At 40.2% G+C, this 21,595-nt stretch overlaps 1 protein-coding gene across 4 annotated transcripts in view; it reads left to right on the top strand.

Moving 5' to 3' along the window:
* CLASP2 (cytoplasmic linker associated protein 2) overlaps window positions 1-3,029 on the top strand; it is a 177,864-nt gene extending 174,835 nt beyond the window's left edge. For all 4 annotated transcript variants that reach the window (XM_028107057.2, XM_028107058.2, XM_088026816.1 and 1 more), the window contains one exon: window positions 1,311-3,029. In XM_028107057.2, the coding sequence (XP_027962858.1) occupies window positions 1,311-1,397 (87 nt within the window). In that variant the 3' untranslated portion in view covers window positions 1,398-3,029. The remainder of the gene's footprint in view (window positions 1-1,310) is intronic.
* The last annotated feature ends 18,566 nt before the right edge of the window (window positions 3,030-21,595 follow it).

Below are 21,595 nucleotides of genomic sequence, written 5' to 3'. Positions count from 1 at the left end.
GGAGTGGCAGACAGAGGGAGAAGCAGGCTCTCCGCTGAGCAGGGAGCCCGCCGTGGGGCTCAATTCCAGGACCCTGACATGACCGGAGCCAAAGGTGTCACACAGGCACCCCTCTTTTTTTTTAAGTAAACTCTACACCCAGTTTGAACTCAGGAGTCCCACGTGCTCTACCAACTGAGCCAGCAAGATGCCCCAACACAGTGGTTTTCAAAGAAAAAACCTCAACTTTTATGATAAGCTCAAGATTGTGTCCTGATAATCCAGAGATGTCTGTAGAAGAATTAAAATTAAGTACTTTGTCAAGACTCTTTTAACTCTCGGAAACTGAGGGTTGCTGGAGCTGAGGTTGGTGGGAGGATGGGGTAACTGGGTGATGGGCATTAAGGAGGGCACTTGAAGTAATGAGCACTGGGAATTGTATGCAACTGATGAATCACTAAATTCTACCCCTGAAATTAATAATACACTAGATGTTAATTAAATTGAATTTAAATAAAAAATTTTTTAAAAATTAAGTAATTTGTCAGAATACTAGGCATATGAAGACCATAGGTAGCTTGAAAAAATATTTGGAAATGACATTAGATGAAAAAAAGTAAAGTACAGAATTGTATTGCATTGATTAAAACTTTATAAAAGTATGATCTCATCTAGCAAAGACTACAAATTGACACAGAGAAATCAAGAACATTCTTGGAGGGCAGTGTTATAATTGTTTAAGATCTTGGGTCCTGGAACCCAAGTGCCTAATTTCCTATCCTGGCCCACTTCTTACCTACCCCTGTGACTTTAGGCAATGACTGGCATGTCCTATGTCTTGATTTCCTCATCTATAAAGTATTGTTGAGATAAAAAGGTACAGTGTAAGGTAGTTAGCTTATTATATAGCACATGGTGCTCAAATGTTTGTCCTTATTGTCTTAATGATGACTTCTTTTTTCTAAGTTTAAGTTTTACATGCTATCACTACAACATTTTTTGAAAAGGCATATTAGAATACTCAGTCATCAGGGGTACCTGGCTGGCTTAGCCTGGTAGAGCATGCAACTCTTGATCTCAGGATCTTGAGTTCAAACCCCATGTTGGGTGTAGAGATTACTTAAATAAATGAATAAATAGAATACTCAGCTATAAACAGACTGAGACTTGAATTTTTTTTTTTTGGTAATTCTTAATTATCAACAATACTTGGGTGTAACTTAGTCTAAAATCTGTCTTTTTAAATTCATATATGTGTATAATTTTTTTAATGAGCATCTTACTATAATTTATAATTGGCTCAATGACATACGTTTGGCTTGAATCTGCAGATGAAGCTACTGAATCTTTACATCAAACGTGCACAAACAGGTTCTGGAGGAGCTGATCCCACTACTGATGTTTCTGGACAAAGTTAGTGAAGCTGATTAAAGTGAACCAGGCCTCTCAAAGAAAGGACAGACAGACCACACCTCATCAACAAAAGGAAATTTTCAAACACATCTTTTGGAACTTACCATCTTTCCCAGTTTTAGTTTTTTGTTTTGTTTTGTATTTTCTGTAACAGAGGGCTATCCTCAGTCTGCATGTAACTTTTATGATAGTTATTCCAAATTCAAGAAGAAGCAGTATTAACATCAGTTGATCAGTACAAAGTAATTTTTAATCGAATTCATCATTTCACATGTTTGTACTTCTTTGTCTTCCCATTAACCTTTGCCAGTGTTATGATTGTATAAATTTTTTTAAATGCTGGTTAAAGAGGAATGCTTAAAGCTTTAAAAGTTAAACAGTCTAAAACATTTTTTTTGCCTCTATTCAAATGCAGAATAATATTTTTATTGCTACTTGGAGTTTTGTTCCGTATCATGTCCTATGCTAGAAATACTGAAATGATGTGAAACAAAGCAGGACTAATTTGAACTACAGCTGGACTCTATTGGTGTGATGGTGATACATGTCATTAGTTGCAATTTCTTTGGGGTGATCTGTAGTTTAAAACTAAGACCTCAGAGAAAGTGCTACAGAATCAGCCAGTTCTGTAACACTGATACTGCTTGTTGGTTGTTGATCTTGCCATCTTTATTTAAAACCATGTCCCCTCTAAGATCCCTTAAGAAAGCTGCACCAAATCATCTGCCTGTTGTTTTCTTGATACTTATTAAAATAGAAGGTTTTATTGCAGGGTTTTTGGTTTGTTTGTCTTTGTTGTGAATGATGCTTTTTTCGTATTTATTAATCTCAAATTCACTTATGAATAAACTTGATAATGGAAAGAGACAAAAAAAAATCAAGTGCATGTGTGTCCTTGACCATCTTCTGTTTGTCATTTAATAAACTTATTATTGAGACATGGGAGTCAACCAGCACCTTTTCTTTAAATGGTGGAACCTGGTTTCCTTTTACCATGAAATTGTCTTACTTGAAAACATTGATCCTGTTGAGAGAGAAGATGGTACAAGGCTATTATCTTTGTGTAATGGACTTAAATTCTCTACCTCTTCAGGGCTAATCCTTATAACTGAGCTGCTGCCTGTAGTATCTTTTGGGAAACTACTTAAAGGGTGATTTTCTGTTATATTTTAACAAATTTTTTTAATCACCTTTTGCTACACCTATTCTTTTCATGTGCAGCCAACTTTCAAAAATTACCAGTTTCGTGAAAGGTAAATTAGATCATTCGGAACCAGGATACTAATGATTTCTCATCTTGACTTTTTTTAAAAACATAACATGAAGTGAATTTGACTGGAAAGGCAAATAGCTATTAGGGAAGCAATTTGCTATGGTTACAGAGTTATCTGTACTTTCTTTGTTTAATTGAAAAAATGTAGAAATGTATGTAAAGAATTTAAGACAAGAGTACTGGATGGATGATTTGTCATAGGCTTTTCCCTTCGTTTCTGTTCTAGCAGCAGGAAAATAGTTTCTCTATATCCCTTCCCCTTTACCTGTAACAATTTTGTTTTCTACTGTTAATTACATTGTGTATTTATAGTTCTATGCTTACTGTTGTGCATATACTGGCAATAAAACTGTACATAACATTACTTGAAAAAATTAACAATGTATATCAGTTGTTTTTCTGTCTCACTCTGTGAAAAGTCACTTAGCTCCTAACTAGGTTTTTAAAAAATATTTCAGAGGTCCTGTATTAGTGCTGTTCTCATGAATTTTATAAGTGCGTCTGAGGAAAACATTTATCAGGAGTAGCCTCCACAGTCAGATGGCTGTATATGCATGTGTATGACAGCTTTTTTTTTTCCCAAGATTTTTATTTGTTTGAGAGAGCACAAGTAGGCAGAGAGGCAGGCAGAGGGAGAGGGAGAAGCAGACTCCCTGCTGAGCAGCGAGCCTGATGTGGGGCTCGATCCCAGGACCCTGGGATCATGACCTGAGCCGAAGGCAAACGCCCAACTGACTGAACCACCCAGGAGCCCCTGACAGCTTATCTTTAAGAAGAAAAGGCATTTTATTTATTTATTTTTTTAAAGATTTTATTTATTTATTTGACAGAGAGACGGCGAGAGAGGGAACACAAGCAGGGGGAGTGGGAGAGGGAGAAGCAGGCTTCCCGCAGAACAGGAAGCCCAATGAGGGGCTTGATCCCAGGACCCTGGGATCATGACCTGAGCCAAAGGCAGCTACTTAACCAACAGAGCCACCCAGGTGCCCCAAGAAAAGACATTTTAAACATTGAATTATCCTCAGTTTCTCAGTTATGTTTTATGTTCCATGACCTTTTGTATGTTTTATAATCATTTTTAATCTAAATATTGATTTAATTTTGACCTCTGCTTTAAGATCCTGCTTTAATTACTGTTGACAACTAAGTAGTATGATGTAAGCTGAACAATAACTCTGCTTGAAAACTTAGATCAAGCACCTGGCATCAAAACACAGGCACTCAAATGAACTGAGTAATGAAAGAATACGGTGTAATGTGACTAAGTGAAAGCTAATATATAAAAACATGAAAAAAGATTTAAAATTCTATAATTTTAGGGGCGCCTGTCTGGCTCGGTTGGTAGAACATGCAACTCTTGATCTCAGGGTCATGAGTTTGAGCCCTATGTTGGGCATAGAGATTACTTTAAAAAAATAAATAACAAAAGTAAAAATATATATACATATAAAAAAATAAAAATTAAAATCTATAATTTCAGTTAATGAGGCTTTAAGAAAGTTTTACTGACGATTCAAATTTGTTCATTCCAGAAATATATTTAGGTGTCAGCTATTAAAAACTGGTGGTAAGTTCCTGGTTAAATTTTTTCTTTCCATCTTTCTCCCTAAACATTATCAGTATCATTCATTTACTGCACTGCTCAGAACTAATTAAAATCACATAATTCCTGATTATAAACCATATTTGTCTCTTGGGGGTTTTCAAAATCTATAAAAGCCTTCTGCCATTTTCAAGTAGGATGTGGTTTGAACCTGAGGTTTCAAATTTGGAGTATATTTACTGTATTCCTTCATATTCTGTCTTGTAAACTTTGAGTCAAAATGACTTTTCACCAAATATGTCTCCAATAACAGACTGGAATCTTATCAAGCCAGATCTGTTTATAAATTCAAATGTATCTTATTAATTTAGAATAGCATTTACAGGAAATAGAAATGAGGATTGGTACATTACTCCATAATACATGAGGGGGTTTTTTTAAGCTTAATCTTTGACATCTTTGCTTCCTGTGTTGTTTCGGTTTATCTCATTGCAATTAATCACATACAGTTTTACAGCTATGCAAAAGAGAGAATTAAGCTTAAAAATGATATCAGTGGGACACCTGGGTGGCTCAGTCGTTAAATGTCTGCCTTTGGCTCAGGTCATGATCCCAGGGTCCTGGGATCGAGCCCTGCATCGGACTCTGCTCAGCAGGGAGGCCCGCTTCTCCCTCTCCCACTCCCTCTGCTTGTGGTCCCTCTCTCACTGTCTCTCTGTCAAATAAATAAATAAAATCTTTTTTAAAAAAATAAAAATTATCAGTTAAGTTACCCACCTCCCTTTTTTTTTTTAAGATTTTATTTTTAAGTAATCTCTACACCCACTGTGGGGCTCAAACTCACAACCCCAAGATCAAGAGTTGCATGCTCCACTGACTGAGCCAGCCTGGCACCACAAAAGTTATCTATCTCTTTAGAGCAGAAATAAATTATGTAGAAACTAGAAAAACAGTAGAACCGATCAATGAAACAGGAGCTGGTTCTTTGAAGAAATCAATAAAATTGATAAACCTCTAGTCAGACTAATCAAGAAAAATAAAGGACTCAATAAGATCACAAATGAGAGAAGAGAAATAACCAACACCACAGAAATACAATCATAAGAGAATATTATGAAAAACTATACCAACAAATTGGACAGCCTACAAGAATTGGATAAATTCCTAGAAACATAACTTGCCAAAACTGAAGCAAAAAGAAAAAACTAGAACAGACTGATAACCAGCAAAGAAACTGAATCAAAATCTCCCCAAAAACAAACATCTAGGACTAGATGACTTCACAGGCGAATTCTACCAAACATTTAAAGAAGAGTTAATATCTATTCTCAAAAATTCCACAAAACAGGGGCACCTGGGTGGCTCAGTTGTTAAGCATCTGCCTTCAGCTTGGGTCATGATCCCAGGGTCCTGGGATCGAGCCCCACATCAGGCTCCTGCTCTGCGGGAAGCCTGCTTCTCCCTCTCCCACTCCTCCTGCTTGTGTTCCTGCTCTCGCTATCTCTCTTTGTCAAATAAATAAATAAAATCTTTAAAAAAAAATTCCACAAAACAGAAAAGGAAGGAAAACTTACAAATTTATTCGATGGGGCTAGCATTACCCTGATACCAAAACCAGATAAAGACATCGTGCAAAAAGAACTACAGGCCAATATGAACATAGATGCAAAAATTCTCAACAAAATGCTAGCAAGCTGAATTCAACAATACATAAAATCCTTTACCACCTGGGATGCCTGGCTGGCTCAGCAGAGCATGCAACTCTTGATCTCAGGGCTGTGAGTTCAAGGCCCATGTTGGGCATGGAGCCTACTTTATTTATTTATTTATTGAAGATTTTATTTATTTGACAGAGATAGACACAGCAAGAGAGGGAACACAAGCAGGGGGAGTGGGAGAGGGAGAAGCAGACTCCCTGTGGAGCAGGGAGCCCGATGTGGGGCTCGATCCCAGGACTCTGGGATCATGACCTGAGCGGAAGGCAGACGCTTAACAACTGAGCCACCCAGGCGCCCTGGAGCCTACTTTAAAAATAAGAATCATTCACCATGATCAAGTGGGTTGCAAGCATGGTCCAATATTCACAAGTCAATCAACATGATACATCAGAGAAAGGATAAGAACCATAGATCATTTCAATAGATGCAGAAAAAGCATTTAACAAAGTACAACATTCATTTGTAATAAAAACTCTCAACAAAGTAGGTTTAGGGGGGACACACCTCAACATAATAAAAGCCATCTATGAAAAACCCACAGCTAACATCATCCTCTGGGGAAAAACTCTTTTCCGCTAAAGGTCAGGAACAAGACAAGGAAGTCTACTCTCACCATTTTTATTCAACGTAGTACTGGAAGTCCTAGCCACAGCGCTCAGACAAGAAGAAATAAAAAGAATACAAATCAGTAAGGAAGAAGTAAAACTTGCACTATTTGCAGATGACATGATACTACATATAGAGAACCCAAAAGACTCCACCCCAAAACTGCTAGAACTGATAAACGAATTCGGTAATGTCACAGGATGCAAAATCAATGTACAGAAATCTGCATGTCTATCCACCAATAATGAAGCAGCAGAAAAGGAAATTAAGAAAACAATCCCATTTACAATTGCACCAAAGAGGTAAACGATCTGTACTCTGAAAACTATACAACACTTATGAAAGAAATTGAAGATGGCACAAAGAAATGGAAAGACATTCCATGCTCATGGAGTGGAAGAACAAACATTGTTAAAATGTCTCTACTACCCAAAGCAATCTACACAATTAATGCAATCCCTATCAAAATACCAATAGCATTTTTCAGAGCTAGAACAGACAATCCTAAAATGTATATGGAACCTTTACAAAAGCCCCCAAATAGACAAAGCAGCCTTGGAAGAAAGAAAAAAAAAAGCAAAGCTGGAGGCATCACTATTCCAGACTTCAGGTAATATTACAAAGCTGTAGTGATCAAAACACTATGGTACTGGCACAAAAATAGGCACATAGATCAATAGAACAGAATAGAAAATCCAGAAATAAACCCACAGTTTTATGGTCAGTTAACCTTCGACAAAGCAGGAAAGAATATCCAATAGGAAAAAGTCTCTTCAATAAATGCTGTTGGGAAAACTAGACAGCAACATGCAAAAGAATGAAACTGCAACACTTTCTTATACCATACACAAAAATAAACTCAAAATGGATTAAAGACCTAAATGTGAGACCCTGAAACCATAAAAATCCTAGAAGAGAACACAGGCAGTAAGTTCTTTGACATTGGCTGTAGCAACATCTTTTTAGATCTGTCTCCTGAGGCAGTGGAAACAAACACAAAAGGAAACTATTGGGACTACATCAGAATAAAAAGCTTCTGCATAACAAAGGAAACAATAAAACCAAAAGACAACATACAGAATGGGAGAAGATATTTGCAAATATGTCCAGTGAAAGGTTAGCATCCAAAGTATATAAAGAACTTATAGAACTCAATACCCAAAAATCAAATAATCCAATTAAAAAACGGACAGAAGACATGAACAGACATTTCTTCAAAAAAAAGACAGATGGCTGTGGGCGCCTGGGTGGCTCAGTCATTAAGCATCTGCCTTCGGCTCAGGTCATGGTCTCAGGGTCCTGGGATAGAGCCCCGCATCGGGCTCCCTGCTCAGCGGGAAGCCTGCTTCTCCCTCTCCCACTCCCCCTGCTTGTGTTCCCTCTCTCACTGTGTCTCTCTCTGTCAAATAAATAAATAAAAAATCTTAAAAAAAAAAGACAGATGGCCAACAGACACATGAAAAGATGCTCATCATTACTCATCATCAGGGAAATGCAAATCAAAACCACAATGAGATATCCCCTCACACCTCTCAGAAGGGCTAAAATCAACACAAGAAACAACAAGTGTTGGTGAGGATGTGGAGAAAAAGGAACCGTCATGCACTCTTGGTGGGAATGCAAACTGGTGCAGCTACTGTGGAAAACTGTATGGAGGTTCCTCAAAAATGGAACTACTTTATGATCCAGCAATTGCACTACTGGGTATCTACCCAAAGAATACAAGAACACTAATTCAAAGGGATGCAGGCACCCCTGTGTTTATAAGCAGCATTATTTACAATAGTCAAACTATGGAAGCAGCCCAAGTGTCCATCAATTGATGAATAAAGAAAAGGTGGCATACATATGTAATGGAATATTATTCAGCCATAAAGAAGAATGAAATCTTGCCATTTGCAACCACATGGATGGAACTAGAGAGTATAATGCTAAGTAAAATAAGTCAGAGAAAGAAATACCATATGATTTCGCTCATACGTGCAATTTAAGAAACAAACAAGCAAAGGAAAAAGAATAAGAGAGGGAGACAAATTTAATTATAGAGAACAAACTGATGGTTACCAGAGGGAGGTGGGTGGGGGATGGGGGAATTCAGTGATGAGGATCAAGGATTGCACTTGCTCTGAGGAGCACTGGGTAAGGTATGGAAGTGCTGAATCATTATATACCTGAAACTAATATGACACTGTATGTTAACTGGAATTTCAATAAACATAAAAGGTTTCCTTTCTTTATTATAAGCAATAGAGATTGCTTTTAAAAACTTAAAAAAATCTTTTTTTAAAAAAGAGCTTTGTTATTTTTTTTATTTTATTTTTTTTTTAAGTAATCTCCACACCCAACATGGGGCTTGAACTCACAACTCTGAGATTAAGAGTCCCATGCTCTACCGACTGAGCCAGCCAGGTGCCCCAAAAAGAGTGTACTTTAAACCAATCAAGAAAACTTGGGTGTGGCTTTTCTTTCAGTGGTTTTATTTCACAAGTTTTTTCTTTTCTTATAAAGTTGTAATACCAAATTTGCTCTCCAAACTGAACTTATGTCTCCGCAGCCGGCCACCCTACATGGCTAAGTTTAATTTAGCTGGACCAAGGGGGTACCCGTGGAGGAAGGACCCCAGATGGAGTGTTAGATATCCTTAGATATGTATTCTAAGATAAAATCTAATTGAACTAAAGAGTTCACCCGAGACTTATGCAGAAGAATAATGTGATTAGAATTAACATCACAAACACTGCAATCTTACATACTCTAAAAACTTCAGAAGTGACGTGTTTTATGCTACAATTTTTTACAGATTGATCTCTGTGAATCTGGTTCTGATTACCTTTATTTACTTGTTAAATATTTTAGCACCTGCTGTGCATCTGAACCCCCTTCAATCTGTCTGCTGTAAATACGTAGTTGTAGATCTGATAATGAGAGAAAGGCATTAATGTGCTTTCAGAAGGATTAGTATGGGAGGCGCTGGCCCGTGACTCAATGACTCAGTGTAGAAAAGTGCCCAGTGGTGCTCTGAGCAAACCCGCCATCCTGAAGGGCATGCACTGTATGCAGCCCTGGTCTCCCAGGATTCTTCCACCGTTGGTGGTGTCAGACCTCGAGGCAGTGTTTTTACCCTTAAGAAAGTATAAATCAGTTACTTTGTTGGAAGTGAGTACAAAAAGACTGCTTAATAATCAGTTTGCGGGTTTTATGTCTACAGCCAAATTTATACTAGTTTTTATCAAAATTTATCAGAGTAGAGACTTAGACTCAGAGTTAGATCATTTTGACAAAGCAAGAAACATGCTTTTTCTTCTCCATCCTCATAGAGCAGTGGTTCTCAACTTGGTGATTTTGCCCACTGGAGGACATTTGGCAATATCTGGAGACATTTTTGGTTGTCATAACTTAGCAGGGAAGGCCACTGACATATAGTGGGTAAGGCCAATGATGCTTGCTGCCAAACATCCTATAATACACAGGATTGCCCCCCACAACAAACAGGTATCCAGCCCCAGATGTCAATAATGCCCAAATTGGGAAACCTTGCGTTAAAGCAAAGGAGTCGCCATGGACAGCTGCCCTGGTAATATAGCCCAGTTTAAAAACATTGAGTCGGGAAAAATAAATAAATAAATAAAACCACTGAGTCAGGTTTTTTACACTAAGATTGAATAGAAATCACTTCTAGATGACTAATTTGAAGATAAATTTTCCCATTTTTAATACATATGGGCTCACATGCCAACCATTCAACATAAATCATTGACCCCCAACATAATCCAAACCATCCTGGCTCATTTTCTCTGCAACTTACTCCATTCTGAACTCTTAGTCTAATGCAGAGTTAGTCCCTCCAATTTTGGTCTCATTAAAGAAATGGTGATTTTTATTTCAAGGAACTGATTATCGAGCTCCTGAGGGCAGAGAATTTCCATACAGTGAGGTTCACTCCAGGCCAGCAGCAGTGCGGTTGACTGAGGAGACCCTCAAGAATGGCCTTGGGGTTGGTTGGCCAGTGTTAAAAACTTGATAGTTATTCAAATATGGCATGATTCCACCTATGAGGTGCCTAGAGTAGTCAAATTCATAGAGACAGAAAATGGCATGGTGGGTGCCAGGGGCTGGAGGGAGGAGGAATAGGGCGTGATTGTCTAGTGGGGACGGTCACTGTCTGGGATGATGAAAAGAGGTAGACGGTGGTGATAGCTGCCCAGCAGTGTGAATGTCCTTAACACCACTGACCTACACATTTTAAAATGACTAAAATGGTAAATATTATGTTGTGTATTTTACCACAATTAGGAATAATAAAAAATAACTTGATCATCAAAATGAGGTCACAATAAAAAAGTGATTCAACAACTCCGTTCACCGCCTGATTGCTAAGAATGCCAATACGTAAAGATGATCAGTAGGTAATCTATAGAATGCTATCTATATCCGTATACAAACAGCATATATATAAGAACAGAGCAGGCAAATTGAAGCAACTCTTTAAAAAAACAGCTGTGTTGAGATGTGTTGATAGTGCTTACCCACGGAATTGTGAAATTCCGATCTTTGCTTCCTCTCTTGTACACACTGCTCATTTGTCCATGATGTCAATTTCCCTGATGCTGGCTTTGCCGCTCATCTCCCTCCATGTTTCTAGATTGAGCACACAGAATCAAGCCTCCTTTCAGATTTATACCATAGGCAGACCTACCACCCTCTGCCCCTTGTCACCCTTGCCTCTGCTGTTGCACCGACTACTGCCACCTGGCCCACAGATTTCCTCACCTTCCCAAGAGAGGTAAAGCAGCAGACTGGTTAAGAGAAGGGGTTATGCCATGAAACTGATCACATAAAAATCACTATTTCCACCACTTGGGTGAGTTACTTAATCTCTCAAAGCTTCAACTCCTCATCTTACAGAACAGGGAGGACAATAGCACTTATCACATGAGATCATGGTGGGGACTCGATGAAATAATGCCTGTTTATTAGGCATAGCCTGACACTCCGCATCTGATGGCCTTTAGTCTCCGACCGGGGCAGTGGTCATCCAGCTGACCCACTGGGATGCTGCCACACTTCATGCTCAGTCACTCCACCCTCCTTGGACCTGGGCTGCTCCAGCTAAGGATCATAAACCCAGCATTTCACTTGCTAATTGCAATGGGATTTAACAATTAGTATTTTTTTTATTGTGGTAAAAAGCATACAACATTAAATTTACCATCTTAGCCTCTTTTAAGTGTACTTTCAGTAGCGTTCAGTATATTCACATTGTATGACAGATCTCTAGAATTTTTTCCTCTTGGAAAACTGAAATTCTGTACCCATTAAAGACTAATTCCCCTCCCCCAACCCTTGGCAACCGCCTCCCTACTTTCTGTTTCTGTGATTCTGATCATTTTAGATACTTCATAAGAGTGGAATCATATAGTATTTGTCCTTTTGTGCCGGGCTTTTTCACTTCATATAATGTCCTTGAGGTTCATCTGTTCTTTGGCATGTAACAAGGTTTTCTTTTTGAAGGCTGAATAATATTCTATTGTATGAATATACACATTTCTTCATCCTTTCATCTGCTGACAGACATTTGGGTTGCTTCCACCTCTTGGCTATGATAACGCTACACAGTCTTTTTTTTTTTTTTTTTTGTAACCATGTATGTGTTTCTAGCACTGTCCACAATACTTGGAACATAGCAATACTATAGCAAGTGTTAATATTTGTTTTATAAATGTATACACGAATGAATTAGTTCAGTGACTCTTTAGAATATCCAAATCTCTTAAAAACAATAAATTGTTGTGCACATTTTCACACTTCAGATTTTTGCTGGTGTTTTACATTTTATTTTTTTTTTAAAGATTTTATTTATTTATTTGAGAGAGAGAGAGAGAGAGCGCACATGAGAGGGGGGAAGGTCAGAGGGAGAAGCAGACTCCCCACGGAGCAGGGAGCCCGTGCGGGACTCGATCCCGGGACTCCAGGATCATGACCTGAGCTGAAGGCAGTCGCTTAATCAACTGAGCCACCCAGGCGCCCCTGGTGTTTTACATTTTAGCTTGAAAGTACGTAATTGGGGCGCCTGGGTGGCTCAGATGGTTAAGCATCTGCCTTTGGCTCAGGTCATGATCGCAGGGTCCTGAGATTGAGCCCCACATCAGGCTCCTGGCTCAGCAGGGAGTCTGCTTCTCCTTCTCCCTCAGCCTCTCTCCCTGCTCATGCTCTCTCTCTCTCTCTCTCTATCACTGTGTCTCAAATGAATAAATAAAATCTTAAAAAAAAAGAAAGTACATAATAAACACTGTATACTGATTGTTCTTTCTCATGTGTCAGGATTTGTGCTCAGCATGTTAGATGCATTAAGTCTTCATTCCAATCCCATGAGTCAGGTATTATCATCATCCCCAATCTACAGAAGAGACTGAGACATGGAGAAGTTAACTGATTTGTCCAAGATCTTGTAGCCCATAAGCTTGTAACTAAGTTTTAAACCCAGATTACCTGAGGCCAGAGATAGAAAACTTAATCTGTGTTAGAAATGCTCTAGTTATTGTACAGGAACATTTGTAAGGTTCCGCTCCAACTTGGTGAATATTGGCACCCTTTAAGGTCTAAAGAGAAAAAAAAAGCTATGGCATTTAAAAACTGTTCTTTATATATCATTTTTAATAACTGGAGCACAAAAAACACTGAGTTTCTAAAAATACATATATCCAACCTAGGGAAGTAATCAAAATTAGGTAAAAATAATAGTCATCATAGTTAAAGAAGAGGACGCAATTTCCATATCCTCTATCATACTGGAAGCATTGATAAAATGATAACTCGGCCCAAACCACGTTTGTCATGGAGATGTTAGGCATGACAGCAGGAGCTCCAGCTCTCCCACCTCACTGACACTGCGAATACAGCTGATTACACCACCTTGTCCAGTTGTCCTGCCTTCGTTCACTTGCCTGTCTCCAAACCTGGATGCTGAAGTGTCATGAGGACACCATTCAACAGCAGTAAGGAGGGTAGCCAGCCCAGACTGAAATGCCAGGGGAGCAGGTGCTGGGAGGAATGTCTCCGAGGAGAGGAGAGAAGGAAAGAGGGGACTCACCTGATGAGTGCATGTATTGAGGGGATTTTCTCAGATTTGGGGAGGGAATTAATGTGGGTAAATTGACAAGCACATGGAAAGCAAAGTATGTAGCATAATATACTGTATCGTCATCTGTCAATAATATTTAAACATAATGATGATGAAAGGTGACTCACTCAAAGAGCTGCGACAACTTTGACGAGGCAGGAGGTACATAGATCATTGAATCCTCACCTGCCATTGTAAAAAGGTAAATAGATAATATCTAGAAACAGGTATGGAAGGAAATTGCTGAACGTTGAAAGTGGCTGCTTTGGAAAGTAGCAGTCTCCTGAGGAGGGCGACTGGGGTAAGGGTCCGAGCTTTGTTATAAACTCAGCAGCATTTGTGGGCGCCTGGGTGGCTCAGTTGGTTGGGCGACTGCCTTCGGCTCAGGTCATGATCCTGGAGTCCCGGGATCGAGTCCTGCATCGGGCTCCCTGCCCGGCGGGGAGTCTGCTTCTCCCTCTGACCCTCTTCCCTCTCGTGCTCTCTACCTCTCATTCTCTCTCTCAAATAAATGAATAAAATCTTTAAAAAAATAAATAAATAAACTCAGCAGCATTTGTGTCTGTTTTCAGCTATGTACTTCTACCACTTTGGTTTTCTTAAAAAAAAAAATAAATAAATAAATTACACCAGCACTTCTAGATGTGCACTGTTCATGGTGGCAAAAACAATAACAAAGAAGAAGAAGGAGAAAAGGAAGGAAGGAAGGAAAGAAGGAAGGAAGGAAAACTAACCCATGCGTGCATGACATAGGGTTTTAAAGTTTGGGGAAAACAGAAAGAATACATTCCAGATTGCAAACAGGGATGTGGAGGTAGGGGGTTCACCTGAGGAAGAGAGAAGAAAGGATTTGTGATGCAGCATATAATTTCATTTGTGGAAATTTATGTTTGTTTTATGAAAGTCTTACCTCTACCAAAATAAATAAATAGATAGATAGATAGATAGATAGATAGATAGATAGATAGATAAGCCTTCCAATCTTTCCCTCTGCTACCTTGGGTCCAGTGTGTCTTTTTTTCCTGCCTGCACATTTAAACCAGCATTTTTACATGAGACACCAGTCTTTGAAGCATGCCGTTTGGCAAAGGAAAGTGGTATTTCAGTTCAGAAAACCTCTTAGCACATCAATGATCCCTGGGTAATTGGGGCAGATTGATTCCTGCTTTTCTAGGTCCCCAGACCTCGGCTTTTAACATCTTTCCTGCAGGAGAAAAATTATTACCTTTTCTGGTTTTATTTTCTGGTTTCAATATCATATAAGATCTTGCTCTTCTGCGGATCGGCAGCATAAGCATCATTCAGACCTACTGCATTTTTAATACTCCCCAGGTGATTCATATGGTTTGTGGTTCATATACATGTTCGTGTGTGAGAAGCACTGATCTAGAGGTGTTTGTGGTAAACAACACTGATGTTATTTATGTTGTATGGTCCTTTCACTTTAGCAATTGTCAAGCAGCTCATGGACTCCACTTTGAATGCTTTCCAGTTAGAGGCTATTTCTTTTCATTACACATTTTCGTAGGAAATCTATGAACAAATGTATTAACTACAATACTGGGAATTCTAGGACTACATCCCCAAGATCACAGCTTCTGGCAATGACAGGTATGCTGTATCGTGGTGAAATAGCAAGTAGCCTGATTCAAGTTACCAATCAAATGTATTGTTTGAGCAATAAGTACTACAACATAAATGTAATTCCATTCTATTGAAAAATCATTTATTGGGGCTCTTGGGTGACTCAGTCAGTTAAGTGTCTGACTCTTGGTTTTGGCTAGGTCATGATCTCAGGGTCCTGGGATTGGGCCACCGAGTCGGGCTCTGTGCTTAGCAGGAAGTCTGCTTGAGATTCTCTCTCTCTCTCTTCCCTTCCCCCCGCTCGTGCTCTCACATGTGCTCTCTCTCAAATAAATAAATAAATATTTTTAAAAAATCATTTATTCAACAAGTACTTGTGATGTAGGAAAGATGTTGGGGTTTAAGCCGACAGCCAAGAAAGAATTCTTGAGACATCTTTGGTGCAAAAAGGTGGTTTTATGAAAGCTCCGGGACCGGACCCGTGGGCAGAAAGAGCTACACTGGGGTCAGGAGGAGTGACCCATTATGTACTTTCAAGTTGGGAGAGGATTAGGGATGGCGTAAGCCTCCCAGGCATTTTGGAAGCAAGGTTTCCAGGCCCTTGAGGGGGCGAGCTATTGTTGGGAAAAGGTCATTTATTACCGTCTAATGAAACCTTAGTCATGAAACCCATCAGATGTATATCAGGGGGCCATATGCTTGGGGGATGATTTTCAACATGTATCTTGAGGGGTAGAGATGAAGTTACAAAGGAATTTTTTTTTTTAAGATTTTATTTATTTATTTGAGAGAGAGAATGAGAGATAGAGAGCACGAGAGGGAAGAGGGTCAGAGGGAGAAGCAGACTCCCTGCTGAGCAGGGATCCCGATGTGGGACTCGATCCCGGGACTCCAGGATCATGACCTGAGCCGAAGGCAGTCGCTTAACTAACTGAGCCACCCAGGCGCCCTACAAAGGAATTTTTATATAGTAAAGAAGACTTACAGGATCCTGGGGATCGGGCTAAGATTGCCTTTTGCCCTTAGCAAAGTATTAACATCGAAGCAGCTGAGTCCCTAGAGGAACGTCACTCGCCTGTTTGAAGGACTTGTCAATGGGCTGCAGATAGTAAGGAAATTTAATTTTTCTTTTGCCTTTGCTTCCCACATCACTTGGATGCCTATTCAAATGTCAGACACTGTTCTAGGCACTAGGAATATCACATTGAAAAAGCAGACAAAAATCTCTTTCCTCCTGGAACTTACATTCTAGTCAAAGAGAAAAGATAAATAAGAAAAATGTAGTATACCTGAGATAGTGACAAAGACTAAGGGACCAAAAAAAAAAAATCAGGAAGGAGGATTTTAAAAGGTGAGGATGTGATAGCATCTTACAAAGACTGGCCAGTGAAGCCCTCACTGAGAAGGATGCTGAGCAGAGGTGAAGAAGTGGAGGGTGACAGGCAGAGGAACGGCTCCCAAACATGTCTATGTCCTAAATCCCAGGGCCTTTGGATATTTTACCTTACATGGCAAAAGTGACTTTGCAGGTGTTATTAATTTAAGGGTCTTGAGAGGGGAAGTTTAGCCTGGATTAGCCAGGTGGGCCCCCACTGTCATCAACTGTGTCCTTATAAGTGAAAGGGGGAGGCAGGAGGGTCAGAGTGAGGAGCAGACATGCCAGCAGAAGCAGAGATTGGAGTGATGTAGGAACCAAGGGATGCAAGCAGCCTCCAGAAAACCAGAAAAGGCCAGGAAACAGGTTTTCCCCTAGAACCTCCAGAAGGAACGCAGCCTATTGACACCTCGACTTGAGTGCAGTGAAGTTGATTTTGGACTTGTGACCACCAAAACTGTGAGATAATACATTTCTGTTGTTCTAATCCACCCAGGAGTTTGTTACAGTGCACTGGGAAACTAAGGCATGGAACCAGGCCTGTGGTGGTACAGGTATGGTAACTGCTTTAGCATACCTCTCCAAAAGCATAGTGGCTTTGTAAAACAAACATTCAGTTCTCATTCACAGTACAGCAAGATGCAGGTAGACCAGGCGCTCTTCTGCTCGATGGACACAATGGGGATCTGGTTCCCTGGGCCCAAGCAGGGGCTCCACCAGCCCCTAGGCTTCACAGTCCCTTACTGGATACTTTGCATCTGACTCGATGATAAAGGGAGAAAAAGCATGGACAATTGCAAGGGAGAACTAGAGTGGGAGGGCCTGGAAGAGGCAAATGGCACTCCCACCTGTATTCCATTGCCTAGGACTTCCATAACGACATGGCCATCTCTAGTGTTGCGAGGGAGACTGGGCACTGTACCTTATTGGTGTGCTCAACAAAAGAAATGTGGCTTGGCAAAATAACAACTCTGCTACAGTCCATCCACCTTTCTGGCCACCAAATGTCTGTGCACACCTTTGCCCTCCCCATAGAACACAGTGACTCTTCATGTAAGGGATACAACCCCAAGTCCGATTGAGTCAACACCCTACCCAAAGTCCAGATGTCCAGTGATATAAAATTCTGTCCATCAGGTCTGGATGTTAAAGGAAACCATATATGTCACCCCCAAAAAAGAGAATGCAAAGACTCCCTGAGACTTTTGAAAGGGCCATGCCTAAAAGTAACTTATGTAAAGGGAAATTAGGGATAGATTATATGGGAACTCTCTGTATTCTCCTCAATTTTTTAGTAAATAAACTCCAAAAAATGACATTAGAATCATGATGGATTGTTTCTGTCCTCTTAGAATACATTGTGAATGGGGTGCCTGGGTGGCTCAGTCGGTTAAGCATCCGATTCTTGATTTCAGCTCAGGTCATGATCTCAGGGTCGTGCATGGAGCCCTTCATTGGGCTCCATGCTCAGTGGGGAGTCTGCTTGTTCTTTTCTCTCTGTCCCTCCCCCTGAGCACTTGCTCTCTCTCTCTCTCTCTCAAATAAATAAATACAATCTTAAAAAAAGAATACACACTGTGTGTTTAGGCATGAGTTATCATGAAAGCTGCAACTTAATCACATGGTTAAACAAATAAGTAGACAAATGAACAGAAGTAGAGAAATTAACAATAGTGAAATATAATATGTGACTAAAGAATACATAGCTGATTGTTTTTCTGTTCTTTTAGCTTTTCTGTAGGTTTAAAAAATTTTAAATACATAGTTGGAAGAAAAAAATAAGAAAAATCATTAAGTTTTTTGGAGAAGCATAATTTTATATTAAATGTGCCTACGAGAAAAAAAATTACCTGTTCTGTTTTCCTCAAGATAAAGGGCACTTGGAAGCATATTTGGATTGTCTGGTCTACAGTTCTCCAGGGTCAAACTTGGCTCAGTCTTTGCTGAGTAAAAAAATCTAAGAAATTCCCAAGTGGGTCAGGGTATTGGTAAAATGACTATAAACTAGAGACTGTTCAACATTTCATCCCTTGTTGGATTTTATGATGTGGTCAAAAACACCATGAATGGTGACAGCAAGGGCACTGGCAAATGAGATGTCTGTCCTTGAGTTGCCTGCTTATCCAAGACTTAGTAGTCAACTCATTCTTGTTGGTGAGATGGGTCAGAGGTTACACACAAGAGCAAACACTTACATGAACCAGGCCGAGTTCTAAGCTCAACAATATATTAACTTATTTAATCCCCACAACTCCATGAGGGAGATACACTATTATCTCCATTTTATAGATGGAGAAACTGCGGTAATGTCCTAGATCACACACTCATAGTTGGCAGAGTTTGAATTTGAATCCAGGCAATCTAGCTACATAGTCTAACTACTGTGTTATATTCAAAGGAGCACCTGGCCCGTATTTGTGGTCACGTGGTCTATATGATGTTCATATTATTTTTCACACCATTCCAGTTCTCAAAATCTGATTGCAGGGCATTCTCTCCATGCAAACAGAACCAGGAAGGTAACATTCTCATTTTAAAAGCAAAGAGACTTGGGTGCCTGGGTGGCTCAGTCGTTAAGCGTCTGCCTTCGGCTCAGGTCATGGTCCCAGGGTCCTGGGATTGAGCCCCACATTGGGCTCCCTGCTCCGCGGGAAGCCTGCTTCTCCCTCTCCCACTCCCCCTGCTTGTGTTCCTGCTGTTGCTATCTCTCTCTGTCAAATAAATAAATAAGATCTTACAAAAAAAAAGCAAAGAGACTTTTTATCAAATCCCACCCAATGGCATTGTTATCCACCAATCTCATAATGAGCATATTTGTTAACTGTTCCAGGAACAAATTTTGCTAGTTTTAAATCCAGTTGACTTGAAGCTTTTCAAACATCTTGCTACCTACCTGACTGTGTGTGCTGTTCACAAGAATGACCACAATTTTCCAGTCCCTCTCCCATTTCTCTCAAAGAGAGAATCTGAAAAATGTGTTTTATAATGGTGAAGCATTTTAAGAACCACCAGACAAAAAGCATCTTTGCTCCTTGTCAGCATTTATGCCAAATAATTTTTGTGATTTTGCATCTGCTTTCACCAAGAGCTGGAATCTATTTCCCCATCCCTTCGATCTGGGCTGGTCTTATGACTTGCTCTGGTCAAGAGATTTCAGCAGAAGTGATGGCGTTCCAGTGCTGGACCGGGGTCTTACACTGGCCTGCTGTCTCTCGGAACCCATCCCACCACCATGAGAACAAGGCAGACCTGATCTGCTAGAGAGTGGAGACCATGTAGTGTGACTCAAGTCAGCCCAGATGTCCCAGCCGAACCCCAGACATGCAAGGAAGCCAGCCAAGATCAGCAGAGCCATCGCTGGCTGCAGATGCATGAGGAAGGCTCGCTGGGCTCAGAAGAACTGCACAATTGAGCCCAGCAAAAGTTCTGACACGCAGAACTGAGTAAATGGCCGTTGTTTTAAATCCCTACATTTTGAGGCGGTTGATTACCCAGCAAAAGTTAATTGACACTCTGGCTCACTGGATACTCAGCACTCCTTTTCCAAAACCTCGGCATGCCTCAGAGGTATCCCCAGTACCCCACTGCCTTAGTCTCTTCAGGCTGCTGTAACAAAATACAGCCGACTAGGGGGCTTACAGGCAACAGCAACTTATTTCTCACAGTTCTGGAGGCTGGAAGTCTGAGATCAGGGTGCCAGCATAGTCAGGTAGGGGCATCTTCTGGGGTGCAGACTTCTTACTGTATCCTCACATGGCAGAGGGGGAGGGGAGGGGGAGAGCTCTGTGGGTCTCTCTTTATAAGAGCACTAGTCCCATTCTTGAGGGCACAGCCCCTCCCAAAGGCCCCACTTAATACTATCACCTGGTGGGGGGTAGATTTCAACATCTGAATTTTGAAGACATGCCAGCATTCCGGTGCTAGCACCCATGAACATCTTAACAAAGACAGAATCTGAAAGGACACACGTTTTGAAATGGTTAAGCAGCCCAAGAGCTATCACACAGAAAGGGGGTTTGCTACTTGTTAGCATTTGAAAATCATATCATCTATCACTAATTTTTCTTGGGGAAGAATTAATTGCTGTGCAGAAGTCCAAGCAGGTAGATCTTTTTAATCCCAGCAGTCAAATGTGAACATTACTAAGACCCGATTTTCTCCATCAAGCGCTTGTTCTTCCTGTTTACCAGCTGTATCTTCCTGTTCAGTAGCTGTTACTCAGTACTGACTGGATAAAGATTGTATAAGGAGAGCAGTTGTTCCTTTAGCTGATCCCCAGGGTCACATTTAATTGGGAGAAAATGGTAGGTATGGGATCATTGACCGTGGCTCTAGCAGCCTTTCTGTTGAGAGCTGTATCAGCTGCTTTCACAATTTTGCAAAACAGCAAGAACAGAGTGTTCTTCAGATGCTGCTCATCTTCACCCATTACTGGCAATATAAAACTCTAGTGACCAGGTTTTAGATTGTGTTGCAGGAGGCAGCCCTTCAACTTAGTTGCTCTATTCAATGAAAATGTTTTCTTTTTTTTTTTTTTTAAAGATTTTATTTATTTATTTGACAGAGAGAGACACAGTGAGAGAAGGAACACAAGCAGGGAGAGTGGGAGAGGGAGAAGCAGGCTTCTCGCCAAGCAAGGAGCCCGATGTGGGGCTCAATCCCAGGACCCTGGGATCATGACCTGAGCCGAAGGCAGACGCTTAACGACTGAGCCACCCAGGCGCCCCTCTTCAATGAAAATTTCTGTGTGCATGTATCTCAAATGGATCTATTCCAACTTGCATATTCTTTGGAATACAAATGCCATTTTCACCATAATTTGCTTAATCTATTTGTGGGATCTCTTAATATGTTAGTGAAACACAACTTTTATTCATGATCTAAGTTCTAAATAGTTGTTTTTTTAATTTTACTTGTGCTATTTACTATAAAGAAAGTAATAGTTTTATGTTGTCAAGTGCATCAATCCTTTAAGATTGCTAGA

Source organism: Eumetopias jubatus, unplaced genomic scaffold (genome assembly GCF_037043125.1).
Source record: "Eumetopias jubatus isolate StellerSeaLion01/CBP00866 unplaced genomic scaffold, mEumJub1_p1.0 scaffold_1, whole genome shotgun sequence".
NCBI lineage: Eukaryota > Metazoa > Chordata > Mammalia > Carnivora > Otariidae > Eumetopias > Eumetopias jubatus.
This window is presented reverse-complemented; position numbering and strand designations above follow the sequence as displayed.